Source organism: Camelus dromedarius, chromosome 17 (genome assembly GCF_036321535.1).
Source record: "Camelus dromedarius isolate mCamDro1 chromosome 17, mCamDro1.pat, whole genome shotgun sequence".
NCBI lineage: Eukaryota > Metazoa > Chordata > Mammalia > Artiodactyla > Camelidae > Camelus > Camelus dromedarius.
Genome location: NC_087452.1, coordinates 2,819,462 through 2,833,201, shown reverse-complemented (window position 1 = coordinate 2,833,201; position 13,740 = coordinate 2,819,462). Strand labels below are relative to the sequence as shown.

Here is a 13,740-nt window from a genome sequence, read left to right as displayed (position 1 = left end):
AGGTATCCACTTGTCCCAGCACCATTTGTTGAGACTAGTCTTTCAACTATTCATTGTACTGTATTATTTTCATAATTTGTTGAAAAGTCAAGTTTTTAACGGGGATGAGCGGTCTTGGCACACGTCAGAAATCACTTGGCCGTAGACTCTTGGGTTACTTTCCGGGCCCTCTGTTCTGTTCCGTTGGTCTTCATACCTGTCCTACGCCAGTACCACACTGTTCTGATTACTGTGAATCTAGTAAGTTTTGAAATCCGGCAGCGCAAGTACAGCTTCATGATGCTGTTTGGCTGCTGGAGGCCCCGTGCAGTTTCGTGTGAATTTGACCGTCTGCTTTTCCATTTCTGAAAAGAAGGCCACTGGAATTTTGATAGGGGTTGCACTGAACTTGCAGATTGATTTGGGTAGCATTGCCATCTGGTCAGTATTATGTCTTCCAGTCCATAAACATGGCTTTCCTTCTGTTTGCTTTTTCAGTGTCTTTCAGTTGTATTTTGCAGTTTCCAGTGGACACGTCTTTCATCTCCCTGGTTGAGCTTTTTCCTAGGTATTTTGTTCTTTTTGATGCTACTGTAAGTGGTGCTGTTTCCTTTCCTGACTGTTCATGGAAGGTGTATAGAAAGACAGCTGATTGTGTTGATCTGATACCTTGAAACTTTGCTGAATTCATTTAGCAGTTTTTTGTGCATTCTTTGGGATTTTCTATGTATCAGATCTTGACGTCTGTGAATACAGTTTGTTTTACTTTTTCTTTTCCAGCTTGGATGACTTTTGTTTCTTGCTGAATTTCTTGCCCAATTTCTCAGTCTAGTGCTTCCAGTCCAGTGCAAAATAGCAGTGCAGAAGCGTGCATCCTTGCAGAAGTGTCCATCCTTGTTAGAACCATGCATCCTTGTTAGAAGCGTGCATCCTTGCAGAAGCGCATCCTTGCAGAAGCGTGCATCCTTGTTAGAAGCATGCATCCTTGTTAGAAGCACGCATCCTTGTCGTGCATCCTTGCAGAAGCATGCATCTTTGTTAGAAGCGTGCATCCTTGCAGAAGTGTGCATCCTTGTTACAAGCGTGCATCTTGCAGAAGCATGCATCCTTGCAGAAGTGTCCATCCTTGTTAGAAGCATGCATCCTTGCAGAAGCGTGCATACTTGCAGAAGCATGCATCCTTGTTACAAGCATGCATCCTTGCAGAAGCGTGCATCCTTGTTAGAAGCGTGCATCCTTGCAGAAGCGCATCCCTGCAGAAGCATGCATCCTTGCAGAAGCGTGCATCCTTGTTAGAAGCATGCATCCTTGCAGAAGCGTGCATCCTTGCAGAAGCGTGCATCCTTGTTAGAAGCGTGCATCCTTGTTAGAAGCGTGCATCCTTGCAGAAGCGTGCATCCTTGTTAGAAGCGTGCATCCTTGCAGAAGCGCATTCTTGGAGAAGCGTGCATCCTTGTCCAGTTCTTGATCTGGGGGGAAGCTTTTCACTCTTCCACCACTGAGCAGCTCGGTAGCTGTGGGTTTGCACAGATGCTCTTTCTCATGTTGAAGAAGTTCCCGTCCATATGTCTAGTTTCCTGAGTGTGTTTTTATCATAGAAATGTGTGTCGGGTTCTGTGAAATGGTTTTTCTATGTCAACTGAGATGATCATGTGGTTCTTCCCTTCATTCTGTTAATATACTGCATTGCACTGATGGATTTTTCCACTTACTTATTCAGCTATAATTGAAGTACAGTTGATTTACAGTGTTGTGTTAGTATCAGGTGTACAGCACAGTGACACTGTATGTTTGCAGATTATGCTGTTACAGGCCATCACAAGACGATGGGTATAATCCCGTGCTGCGCAGTAAATCCTCGTAGTTTCTCTGTGTTATGCATAGTGATTTGTATCCATTAGTCCCACACCCTGACTTGTCCCCGCCCCCTTCCCACTACCTCTTGGTAAACATAGATTTATTTTCTGTGTCTGTGAGTCTTTCTGTTTTGCATGTACTTTTTTTTTAGGTTCCACACATAAGTGGCATCGTACAGTATTTGTCTTTGTCTGTCCTATTTCACTGAACGTGACAGTCTCCAGGCCCGTGCCTGTTGCTGCACACGGCCGCACTTCGCTCTCCTTCGTGGCTGGGCGAGAGCCCCCGTGTCTGCGCCACGGCTTCTTGGTGCAGCCTCTGTGACGGGGAGCGGGGCTCCCTCCGTGGCTTGGCTGTTGGGGATAGTGCTGCTGTGATCATTAGGACGCACGCGTCTTTTTGAATTAGAGTGTTTTTTTCCAGATATATCCAGAATTGCTGGATCACATATGATAAAATTCTGTTTTCAGTTTTTTAAGGAACCTCCATACTTGTTTCCATAGTGGGTTCACCAATTTACATTCCCATCAGCAGTGTATGAGGGTCCCCTTTTCTCCACATCCTATCAAACATTTGTTACATGTAGACTTTTTAAGGACAGCCATTCTGACAGGTGTGAGATGAGGGCTCACTGGGGTTTTAATTTGCATTCCCCTAATAATTAGCAGTGTTGAGTATCTTTTCAGGTGCCTCTTAGCCATCTGTATGTCTTTGAAAAAAAATGTCTTTTAAGGTCTTCTGCACATTTTTTTGATTGGGTTGTTTGGTTTTTTGATATTGAGTTGTGTGAACTGTTTGTATATTTTGGAAGTTGATCCCTTGTCAGTCTCATCATTTGCAAATATTTTCTCCCATTCAGTAGACTGTGTTTTTGTTTATGGTTTCCTTTACTGTGCAAAAGCTTGTAAGTTCAATTAGTTCCTGTTTGTTTATTTCTGCCTTAGGAGACGGAGCCAAGGAAATATTGCTGTGATGTACATCCGCGTGCTCTGCCTGTGTTCTCTTCCGACTTTTGTGGTTTCAGGACTTATGTTTAGGTCTCTAACCCGTTTTGAGTTTTTGTATATGGTATGAGAAAATGTTTTAATTCCATTCTTTCACACGTGGCTGTCCAGTTTTTCCACCACCACTTGTTGAAGAGGCTGTCTTTTCTCCACTGTATATTCTTTCCTACTTGGTCATAAGATTAGTTGACTGTAGGTATGTGGGTTTATTTCTGGGCTCTCAACAACATGGAATAGTTCAAATTCTTAATTCTCTTCTGAGAATAAGCAGGTTATTCTTTTTCATTATAGATATTTTTACTGATTCTCCGGGCCTTGCACCTCCCTACCCGACTGGTACTGTCTCTACAGCCAATTCCCCTGAAGTTACCAGCAGCGAAGGTGAGGTTCTTGGGGCTTCCAGAAGAAGGGGTAAGTTGGTCACGGAGGAGTGAGAAATTATCAGACCTAAACAGTCTGGGCATTAGACTGTTGTTAGTGGTCGGTCTTCACGGAGCAGGTTCCCTTGGGCCTGCCTCGCACGGGCCGGGTCGGGTAGACTGGGTGCACAAGTGGGTGTCCAGCATCCTGGGCTTTGCCTGTGCAGTTGGCCTGGGAGAGTCTGGGCTCCTCGGTGTCTGGTTTCTGTTCTATGAAACAGTGGAATAAAAAGGCACCTGTCCTGTTTGGTGGTGTGGAGTGAGGGAGGTGAGGGCTCTGAGCTCTGCCGTCTTCCAAGACGGAGGCTGAACACGTGCTCCCTGGGATGCTGGTGTCTGAAACTTGATGGTTCAGAGGTCAGGTTTAGTAATTTCTGAGTTCTCACTACTCCAGCTTTATCAAGTCCACCAGTACTTGTCTGCAGACTGCCTTACTGCAGGGTGGGTGTTACTGCTCAGGACCCTGGGACTCAGGTTGCGTAACTGACCCAAATCACGTAGCAAATGAGAAGCAGAAGTGGAGTCTGGGCCCAGGTGTGTGTTTGCTCACCTTGTGCTGCACCTCGGAGTGAGAGGAGCGCGGCTGTGGCCTTGGCCTGGGGCGCTGCAGATCCGAGCGAGTTCTCTCCCACAGCCCTGGAGGGGTCCGGCCCGTCAGCCTGAGCTGGGGGCGTCTCACCTCCACTGGCTCTCCAGCCAGGGCTCAGCCCTGTTGTATCATTAACAAAAAAGAAAACAGAAAAATTTTCTTCTCTGTTTAAGGGAAAGAAACCTTCCAAGGAGAGGGCCGCGGAGGGGCCGGGAGCCTCCTCAGAAACATACAGCCACGTTCCAGGAAGGCAAACCAAAGCCACGAGCAGCAGAGGAAGCAGACAAGAGGACGCCCCTCCCAGGGGCCACGGCAGTCCGCGCGCCCGGGGGTCTGCAGCCGGGCAGAAGCGGGGCGCGCCCCCCGCCAGCGAGGAGAGGCCCCCGAGGCGTTCGCGGGGCCGGAAGCGGCGGGTGGCCTCCAGGGTGTCTTACAAGGAGGAGAGCGGGAGCGGTGGGGCCAGCAGCAGCTCTGACTTCGAGCTCTCCAGCGGGGACAGCCTGCTGCTCTCCGACGAGGACTCCGAGCCCAGCCGCCCGAGGCCAAGGAGGGCCCCGGCGCCTCCGAGGACAGAGCGGGGCTCCAGGAGGGACGTCAGGAGGGACTCCGAGCCCCCGCGGGGAAGCCGCCCGAAGCCCTCGGGCTCCCCAGCAGCGTCTGCGAGTGCGTCGGGCAGGAAGAGAGGGAAAGGCAAGAAGGCCAGCCCCAGAGAGGAGGCGGCCGGTGTGGACCAGTGGCTGGAGGTGTTCTGTGAGCGGGAGGACAAGTGGGTGTGTGTGGACTGTGTGCACGGGGTGGTGGGCCAGCCTCTGACCTGTTACCAGTATGCCAGCAAGCCCGTGACCTACGTCGTGGGCATCGACGGCGATGGCTGGGTCCGCGACGTCACCCAGCGGTATGACCCCGCCTGGCTGACAGCCACCCGCAGGTGCCGGGTCGACGCAGCCTGGTGGGCTGAGGCCCTGAGGCCCTACCGGAGCCCGCTGGCCGAGAGGGAGCAGAAGGAGGACATGGAGGTGAGGCCCGGGCGTGGGGGGTTGCGGTCGTCCCAGTGTGCAGACCACTCAGTGTGTGATCTCGGTCAGTGACCCCAGCAGCAGGATGGAGCTGCGAGGGCAGTTGCCTTCATTCCACCAGTTGAACGCACAGGATCTGAGAGATGAGCTGACCTGGCACTGAACCCGGGTTGGTCTGGCTTCGCAGCCCGTGTGCTTTCAGTTATTGCCCGGTTATTAATTTGGAGCTCTCTGTGAGTCAGCTCAGTCGTCCCGAGTGGAAGAGGAGAATGCTCACCGGTGTCATCGTCCCCTTCTCTGCACGCACGCTCGTCAGTGCACACGCAGAACACTCCGCTCCTGGGGTGGCTCGGGCTGAGACATGTCCTGTCTGTCGAGGGCACACGAGGTCGCTCTCCGATGCAGCAGTGGTCCTTTGGTCCTGGGACAGCCGCTGGCCTGGCCGAGGTGTGGGCTGGAGCCCCTATGCAGGCCCAACTTGCCGCGGGATTATTCCTGGTGCCTGGGGTGGGGAGCCGTCCTTGTTGGGTGCACTTCACCCCACAGGCGAGCTCCCTCTGGGGTGTGACTTAGGGACGCGGGGTCACAGGCCCCGTGCAGAGGGTATCCTGACTGACCAAGCTCAGGGACCAATCGTGGAAGCCGGCCACGCGGGCTGGTCCTCGCCCGTCTGTCAGGATCTGAAGAGATGCTGAGGGGAGGGTTAGATCAGAGGGGTTGCCCACCAGAGTTCAGAGCCCTTGAGCAGCCGAGAGAACGGATCTTTGCCATAGTGTACTGAGTGTCGTGCGGTGGCAGGATTGTGGTGGCACTGGAGGGGGGCTCCCGAGGACGGGTCTGCCCCAGCCGGCTGAGGTGTCCAGGGGCGAGGGATGGCTTTCCACGTCGCCTGCAGAATTGTTCGACTCTGCAGAGCTGTGGGTCAGCGGGCACCCTGGAAGCCACACTGGCTGTTACCAACCGAGCTGAGGGTCACCCCCCAGGCCTCCTTCCCCTTTGAGCAATGTGCTTGATGTGGCCTCTCTGGCCTTTGCAGTTTCAGGCCAAGCACCTGGACCAGCCTTTGCCCACCGTCATTGGCACGTATAAGAACCACCCTCTGTACGCCCTGAAGAGGCATCTCCTGAAGTATGAGGCCATCTACCCCGAGACGGCTGCCATCCTTGGGTACTGTCGCGGCGAAGCCGTCTACTCCAGGTGCGGGGCGGCCGGGGTGCGCAGCCTGCCCTGGGCTGGGGGTGTGCAGGGGAGATGAAGGCTTGAAAATCAATGTGACAGTGGTTAAAAGATCAGTAGGGGGAAAATTATAGGGCAAAAGAACAGGACAGATAAGGTTTATATAGGGCATTGGAGAACATGCCCCCAGAATAAAAACACACGGAAGGAAGGAATCAAGGATTGATAATGAAAATTAAAATAAGTAGATATTTTAATGGGACCAGAGTTCCAGTTTGGGAAGGTGAAAGCATTCTGGAGAAGGTGGAGGTGATGGCCGCACAGCAGTGTACGCGTGCTTAGTGCCACTGACCTGCACGCTTGGAAATGGCTACGGTGGTGAGCTTTTCGTTACACGTGTTTTGCCCACAGTAAAAAGAAACCGAAGAAGTGGGTAGAGAATAAGCCTTGAAAAGAGTGTAAAATACATACAAGATAAAAACAAAATATTTTAACAATATAAACTTAATAAAAATTGACAATAGAAGCAGAAATTAAAGAAATAGCAAAAGAAAGAAAACAAAAGAAGTGATTTGTAGAAACAGTGACATGCAAGACCAAAACCCAGAGGACATTCTCAGTAGGTGGGAAAAGGAGAACAAAGGAAGCCTAGGGAACCTCACGGGAGAGGTGGCTGGCGTCCCCTGCCCGGGGCTGCGCCCTGCACGTGGCCCCGACCCCCGGTCTGGGTCTGGGCGGGAGCTGTGTGTCCCTGTCTGGCCCGGGGCCGGCCGTCTCAGTGCAGGTGACACGGCCCAGGCTTCCTCACGTGGTGGACGGGGTACCTCCTTGGGGAACACCCAAGAGGAGGACCTTTTTTTAATGTAGTAAAATACACAGAACAAAGTGTACAGTTTAACCATTTTCCAGGGGAGCACATTCACGCTGCTGTGCGACCATCCCCACCGTCTCCAGAACTTTTCCATCTTCCTCCGAACTGTCCCCATTAAACCCTCACTCCCCACCCCACGCCCCAGCCCCATCCTGCCCTCTACGCGTGTGAAGCTCACTGCTCCGGGCATCTCGTGGGCGGGGGCCCTGCGCTGTGCCTCTGGCCTCCGCGGTGGGCGCTGTGCGCTTCCCCTTGTGGCTGCTGTGGACGGTGCACAGACATCTCTCTGAGATTGTGCTTTCAGGTCTTTTGATACATGCTCAGAAGTAGGATTTCTGGATCACGTGGTAATGGTTTAACTTGGTGGAGAGCCGACGTGCTGTTCTCCGCAGCAGCTGCGCATGTTCCCCTCCCCCAGCAGAGCGCAAGGGTTCCAGTGTCCACGTCCTCACCAACACTCGTCCTCTGTTTCCTTGATAAGCGCGTCCTAATGGGTGTGAAGCGGTCAGGAGCTGACCTTTACTGTGAAAGGGCTGCCGTGTCCACCTCCTCTGTGCTCCTCAGGAGCGTCACACGATGCCCACCTGCTTGCCCGCTGCCCTCCCCACTCCTGCCTGAGGACCGTGACCTCGGGGCGGGGACTGCCCCGCAGGGTGAGCGGGTGGAGCCCTCACTCCGGCAGGAATGCCCCTCAGCTCCCGAAACTGTCTGGTCCCCAGCACCCTCGTGAGGCAGGGAGGCAGCACTCCTGTCCCTGCTGGACGGAGAGGGACACGGGGCTCAGGAAGGGAGGGTGACGTGGACGGGGTCATGCCGCTGGGAAGTGGCGCGGAGGGGTCGTGCCCGCGCCCGCGGTGCTGTGCTGGCCATCAGCCTCAGGCTCGGGGGAGGCGGTGGGAAGGGACCTGATTTCCGCGCCTTGCTCCTGGAGCCCCGGGGAAGGGCTGGCTCACTGACCGGTCTCCGCAGGAAGCAGGAGCTTGTGGGAGGTGCAGCTCTGAGCTCTGGAGGGAGAGAGATGCCAGAGGGGCCCAGTGTCACGGGCTGCCAGGCCCAGCAGTTCCGTGTGCACGAGTCCTGGTCCGTGTAGTTTGTTAGTGTTCACGTCGTCGTTCTCGGGGCTCCCCACCCCTTCTGTGGTTACCCATCTGTCCCTGGTGTGCAGCCGACCAGACCCTTGGGTAGTGGGAGGTGCGCCTGCGCTGCTGGGCCCTCGGCTCGCCCCTGTGGGCTGCTTGGGGCCTCCCCGTGGTGGGGGGGTGGGCTATGTGGCCTGACGCAGGTCCCTGATGGTCTGGGAGAGGACCCAGGGCCATGCTCGCCCCTCCACTGTGGGCTCCGGTGCACGTGGTGTTTCATGCAGGGGTGTGAACTCTGTCTCCTGTCTCCCGTGGGCCCCTGTAGGGACTGCGTGCACACCTTGCACTCCAGGGACACGTGGCTGAAACAGGCAAGAGTGGTGCGGCTTGGAGAGGTGCCTTACAAGGTAAGCAGGGGCGAGGGCTGCCGCGCGCAGGTGACGTAAGTCTTTAACGAGGACTTTGTAAGAGGGGCCCTTCCAGAGCACACGGGAAATCGAGGCCAAAAAGCAGCCCCGAGGCCCCTGGTGTGTGCCCGAGGCTCGGTAGGTCAGAGCTGTGCTCCCAGTTGCTCTAAGGCCAGCGCCCTGCTTTGCGTGGACACGCTCGCCTGCGGTCCTGCCCTGTTTCGCAGGTGCACGGTCTCTGCTGAGTCTCAGGGGTTGGCGTGACGGTGCCCGTTTTACAGATGAGGAACCGGGAGCCCAGATGGGAGGTGGCTTGTCCAAGGCCTGAGCTAGGGAAGCGGCCGCGCACAGCCCGGGGTCCCTGCCCCGACCCCGCTTGCCTCTGTGCACTTGCTGCCACACAGGCCGCTCAGCTGCCCGGAGACGTGGGGACTCAGCGTAGACCCGCACAGGCTGTCACCGGATGCGCAGCCTGGGTCAGCCAGGGGAGGGCAGTGGCCGGTCAGGGGACAGAATCACTTTTCTCTATCAGACCCCTGAGGGGGGCGCTGTGGGTTGTGGGGCCTGGGGAGCTGGTGCGACCGGAAGGGCCTCCGCTTGGGGGGAGGCGCTGAGGCGCGGGGAGCAGGCGCGGGTGCTGCGTGGGTCTCCTCGCTCTGCAGTAGATTGACGGAAACTTCCTGTAGGCCACAGACTTAACATTTTTTGGCAGCCAGATTAAAAACTTGAAAAGAGGTAGAATTTTAACATACTTGAAAGTATCCAAATACATCTAAAATAGTTGTTTTAACGTAATATTTTGAAATGCTAATGAGGTATTTTACATTCACTTTCTGTTTCTTCTTAAGACTTTGAAATCTGGCGTGTTTCACTTCCCACGCGTCTCGGTTCATTCTAGCCACGTTTCAGACGTGGAGTGGCCACGTGTGCCCGGCGCGGGCGGTGTCAGCGCAGGTGCAGAACAGCCCCAGGCGGCAGGGCTCCCCCATGTTCTGACTCCCGCTGTCCCGCATCCTCACCTCTTGCTTGGGTCACAGCCGCCTTCCAGCCTCTGGCCCAGCCCCAGCCCAGCCCCCACATCGCAGTTGGGGTCTCTCTGAAACACAGAGCCCCGGGTGGCGCTCCCTCCCCGTGTGGCCCGCCCTCATGGCGCGGAGGCCGTGGTGCCCTGGTGCCCTGGTGCCCACCTCCTCTCTGGCCACACTTCCGCCCGCAGCCGGACGACTTCAGGGCCCCCAGATACTTGTGTTCTCGCACTTCCACGCCCCCACTGCCCCCACTGCCCCCAAGCCGCCCGCTCCCGTTCAGATGCAGCTCGGCTGTGGCATGTTCCTGAGCAGCCTGTGTTGACCTCGCCCTCCTCGGGCCTGGCGGGGGGTCCCGTTCCACCCCGGCCTCTCCATGCTGGCGTCGTCTTCTGAGTCTTCCAAGGAGGACAAAGACCACCTTCTCTGCCCCCAGTGACTGGTGTCGTGAGCGGTCACCTCTGGCCGGATGCTTCCTCAGAGAGGGCCTGTCCGCCCCAGGGTGACGGCACGGGTACCCTGGGCCTGCGGCAGGAACGCTCGCAGGTCATCCCCACCTGGGACCGTGCTGGTGGGGCTCTTGCTCCTTAACAGTTTTTATACTTTTGAAGGGTTGTAGAAAAGAGAAGGAACACGGGACGGGCTGTCTGCGACCCGTGGCAGAGGAGGTTCGCTGACGCCCCCTCCACTCTTCACCCCTCGCCCGGCCGGGGCTCTAGTGTTGGCCACTGGGTGTCTGCAGGGAGCGGGTGGGGGGTCCCAAGCTGGCAGCGCCTTCGGGAATGCATGTTGCAGCAGTCCTGGGGGTTAAATCTTGGCCCCGTCGCTCTCTGGCCACGGGGTTGTCTCTGAGTCCCAGTCTCCTATCAGTGATGGATGCAGAACACAGCACAGCCGCTCAGTGCCCAGGCTCCAGCCTCTCAGGCCATGTGACTGTAGGTGAATTGTTGCCACCTCCAAGGCTGCTCACCTGTAAAATGAAGGTGAAAACAGAGCCTACGTCCTGGGCTTGTTGAAAAAGTGAATTAATACACAGAAGCACTGGGAACAGTGCCTGGTGGGTGGTACGTGCTCAGGAGATGGCCGCCTCTGGTGACTGTGGCCTTGCCCCCGATGCAGATGGTAAAGGGCTACTCTAACCGGGCCCGGAGAGCCCGCCTGGCGGAGCCGCAGCTGCAGGACCAGAATGACCTGGGCCTATTTGGCCGCTGGCAGACAGAGGAGTACCAGCCGCCCGTGGCTGTGGACGGGAAGGTGAGGGCCGCGCTCGGGGGGTCGGGACGGGCCGCTTCCCCCTGCAGCCGGCCAGACGCAGTGTGCCCCCGCAGGTGCCCCGGAACGAGTTTGGGAACGTGTACCTCTTCCTGCCCAGCATGATGCCTGTCGGCTGCATCCAGCTCAACCTGCCCAACCTGCACCGCGTGGCCCGCAAGCTGGGCATCGACTGCGCCCAGGCCGTCACGGGCTTCGACTTCCACAAAGGCTACTCCCACCCCATGTGCGTGAAGGGCCGTCCGTCCGTGGAGGCCGGGAGGAGGGCGTGGGGAGGGAGTAAGGGCAGGAGGTGGGTGTGGGGCTGGTGGGGGGCGAGGCCCCGTGGCCGTTACCTTCCAGGTTTTACTCTGGATTTGCAAAATCAGCCTTAACCCTCAATGGTTTACTTTTACACCTTTACTCTGGCTTCCATGCAGAAGCTGCAAAACCAGTGAAACCCTAAGGTGACCAAACAGGGCCATCATCCTTCCTGGTTGGTGACCTCTGCCCTGCCCTGTGGTGGCGGCGGGGAGGGGCTGGGGAAGAGGACGCAGCCCCCGTGCCCACAGGCCTGCCTTCTGCGTGAGCGATGTCTGCCAGCGGCCGGGATTGTGGACCGGCTGAGCCAGGAAGCCCTTCAGGGCCCTGAGTGCTCTGGAGTGGCCCTCTGTCCCCTGCAGAGGGAGGCGTGCAGGCCAGGGCAGGCACAGGAAGACCATCCATTGTTGATCCCGCAGAACTGATGGCTACATCGTCTGTGAGGAATACAGAGACGTGCTGCTGACTGCCTGGGAGAACGAGCAGGCGCTCATGGAGAAGAAGGAGAAGGAGGTGAGGGGGGGGCCCGGGGGGCAGGAGGGCCTGCGTGCCCGGCACTTGTTCCGGCTCTGGCTTCTGGATGAACAGCGTCCTTGCCCCCCCAATCCCTGTCACTGCCCAGGGTACCTGGATCCGGGCTCCAGGCCTGCAGCCCCTGCACAACCTCTGCCTCTGAAAGGGACTCGCCCGAGGTCCCGGTTGCACGTCACCGGTCCCCTGCACAGTTTGAGAATTGGTGACGGTTAACAGGAGGTTTTTGTTTTTGGTGCCGTCATGTGTATCACTGTGTGCGTCGCCCATTTAAGAACAGACTGTGGGTGAGAAACTCAGCCAGGAGCGTGTCACCTGTGTTCCTGAGAGGCCGGGCTCACCATGCTGCGTTCTGTTTGCAGAAAAGGGAGAAGCGGGCGCTGGGGAACTGGAAGCTGCTGGTCAGAGGGCTGCTCATCAGGGAGCGGCTGCGGCTTCGCTACGGGGCCCAGGTCAGTGTGGTCCTCGAGGGGAGGACAGGCCGGTTCTGCCCAGATGTCGAGTCACAGCTGTTTGGACGCCCCATACCTGAGTCTTTTCTGTGTGGGGACCGGTATTCCTGGAGGCCCAGCCCCGCGCCGTCCACACGAGAGGGGCTGCTGCGGGTCAGGTCTGGTGCTGAGTGCCCGCTGGCGGGACAGCTGCCCTGCTCTCCCGGCCTCGTGCTCCCAGTGCGGTGACCACCCCCAGGCCCGCACGTGCTCTCTCCCAGCACCCACGGCCCCAGACACAGCGGTGTGGTCGGTCGTGGGGCAGAGACGCAGGGACGTGCTCTGGGAGCAGCCCCCTCCCCACCTCACGGCCACCTCCTGGCCTTGCAAAACCGGCTGTGTTTTGCTGCCCCTGCAGGGCCCCCTGGTAGCCCCTCACCTGGCTTTATGTTCCCACCGGCTCCTCCCCCCACAGTGCTTTCTTCCTTGGCCTCCCAGCCCCTCCCGGCCTCTGGGGGCTCCTCAGAGCGCCGGGCACTTTTGCTCAGAAACACAGTAATAAACGCAAGGCGCAAGGGCAGTGGCCACCTGGACTGGCCGGAGCTCCTTGGGGCCGTTTCCTGCCTCACACTGTTGTGTCCGTCCCAGCACTGAGCCCACACAGGCGCCCCAGGACCTCTGGGGGAGCCCTGTCCTCCGGGTCAGGGTGCTGCTGACCCCCACTGTCCCCACCCCCCAGAGCGCGGCAGCGGCGCCCCACGCGGACGCGGGAGGTGGGCTCTCGTCAGACGAGGAGGAGGGGACCAGCTCTCAGGCGGAAGCAGCCAGGATCCTGGCGGCCTCGTGGCCCCAGAACCGAGAGGCTGAGGAGGAGCGGAAGGGGAGGCGCCTCAGGAAGAGCAGCAGGGAGAAGAAGGAGGCCGAGTCCCACCTGTTCCCATTTGAGAAGCTGTGATGTGAGTGGTCGCCTCGGTGGCTCGGCCGTGGCTCCTCAGCTGAGAAGGCACAGAAGCGGCGGGCGAGAGGGCACAGCAGGTCCACCGGTGCTGCTGCGGGCCCGGCCCTGCCTGGCCGCCACCACACCCCGTGCTGTGAGCGGATGCTTCCCCGGGAGGCTCTCCTGCCACCTCGACCTCGTTCTTCCGTAGTGGGGACGGTGCCCTCAGGAAGGCGCCAGACCAAGCCGGCGGTAATAGGCGCTCCGTGTGTCCGACACGCGCCCTCGGCCCCGGGTTCCCTCCGTCAGGTCCCTGCTGCTGCCCCCCCGTGCGTGGGGAGCGTGCAGGCCAGTGCGCCTCATCTTGGGCGACAAGCTGCTTCTCCAAGTAACATTCTGTGGTGGCAGAAGACTAACAAAGAGCTAAAATCAGGAAGGAAAAGGAAAAACAGAGTTAAACGTTAGGAGTGGATCGGCGTTCAACTAGATTTTATTCATTCCTGGATACGTTTATAAAGCTATATGCACTGTAGATATTTACAAGAACTTTTGTAACATTTTGAGGAAAAAAATAAAGGATTTATCTAAATAGGCTTGGCTTTACATTTTCTTTCAGATTTTATGTCATCTCAGAGCGTCCAGTGACAGCGATGGGCGCGCACGTCGAGACTACATTAAAGACCAGGTTCGGTTTTCCCGTAGGCTGGAGACTTACCGTTACACGCTTGGCTTTTTTTTTTTGGTCTGTTTAATCCAGGAGATGTTACTTAGTCTTTGATAGGAGCCATTAAAAATTCAATCTAGTTTTATCCAAGGCAAACAAAACACTTGGGGTGTGACTCATACG

At 57.0% G+C, this 13,740-nt stretch overlaps 1 protein-coding gene across 4 annotated transcripts in view; it reads left to right on the top strand.

The window, feature by feature from the left end:
- XPC (XPC complex subunit, DNA damage recognition and repair factor) overlaps positions 1–13,486 on the top strand; it is a 29,476-nt gene extending 15,990 nt beyond the window's left edge. For 2 of the 4 annotated variants that reach the window (XM_064496201.1, XM_064496202.1), the window contains 8 exons: positions 3,132–3,221; positions 4,022–4,864; positions 5,901–6,061; positions 8,316–8,397; positions 10,542–10,676; positions 10,751–10,920; positions 11,414–11,507; positions 11,888–12,835. In XM_064496201.1, coding sequence (XP_064352271.1) covers positions 3,132–3,221; positions 4,022–4,864; positions 5,901–6,061; positions 8,316–8,397; positions 10,542–10,676; positions 10,751–10,920; positions 11,414–11,507; positions 11,888–12,205 — 1,893 coding nt within the window. In that variant the 3' untranslated portion in view covers positions 12,206–12,835. Of the gene's footprint in view, positions 1–3,131; positions 3,222–4,021; positions 4,865–5,900; positions 6,062–8,315; positions 8,398–10,541; positions 10,677–10,750; positions 10,921–11,113; positions 11,508–11,887 lie in introns of all 4 variants that reach the window. The other 2 variants (XM_031470998.2, XR_010384753.1) reach the window with 2 other exon arrangements.
- Positions 13,487–13,740: the final 254 nt, after the last annotated feature.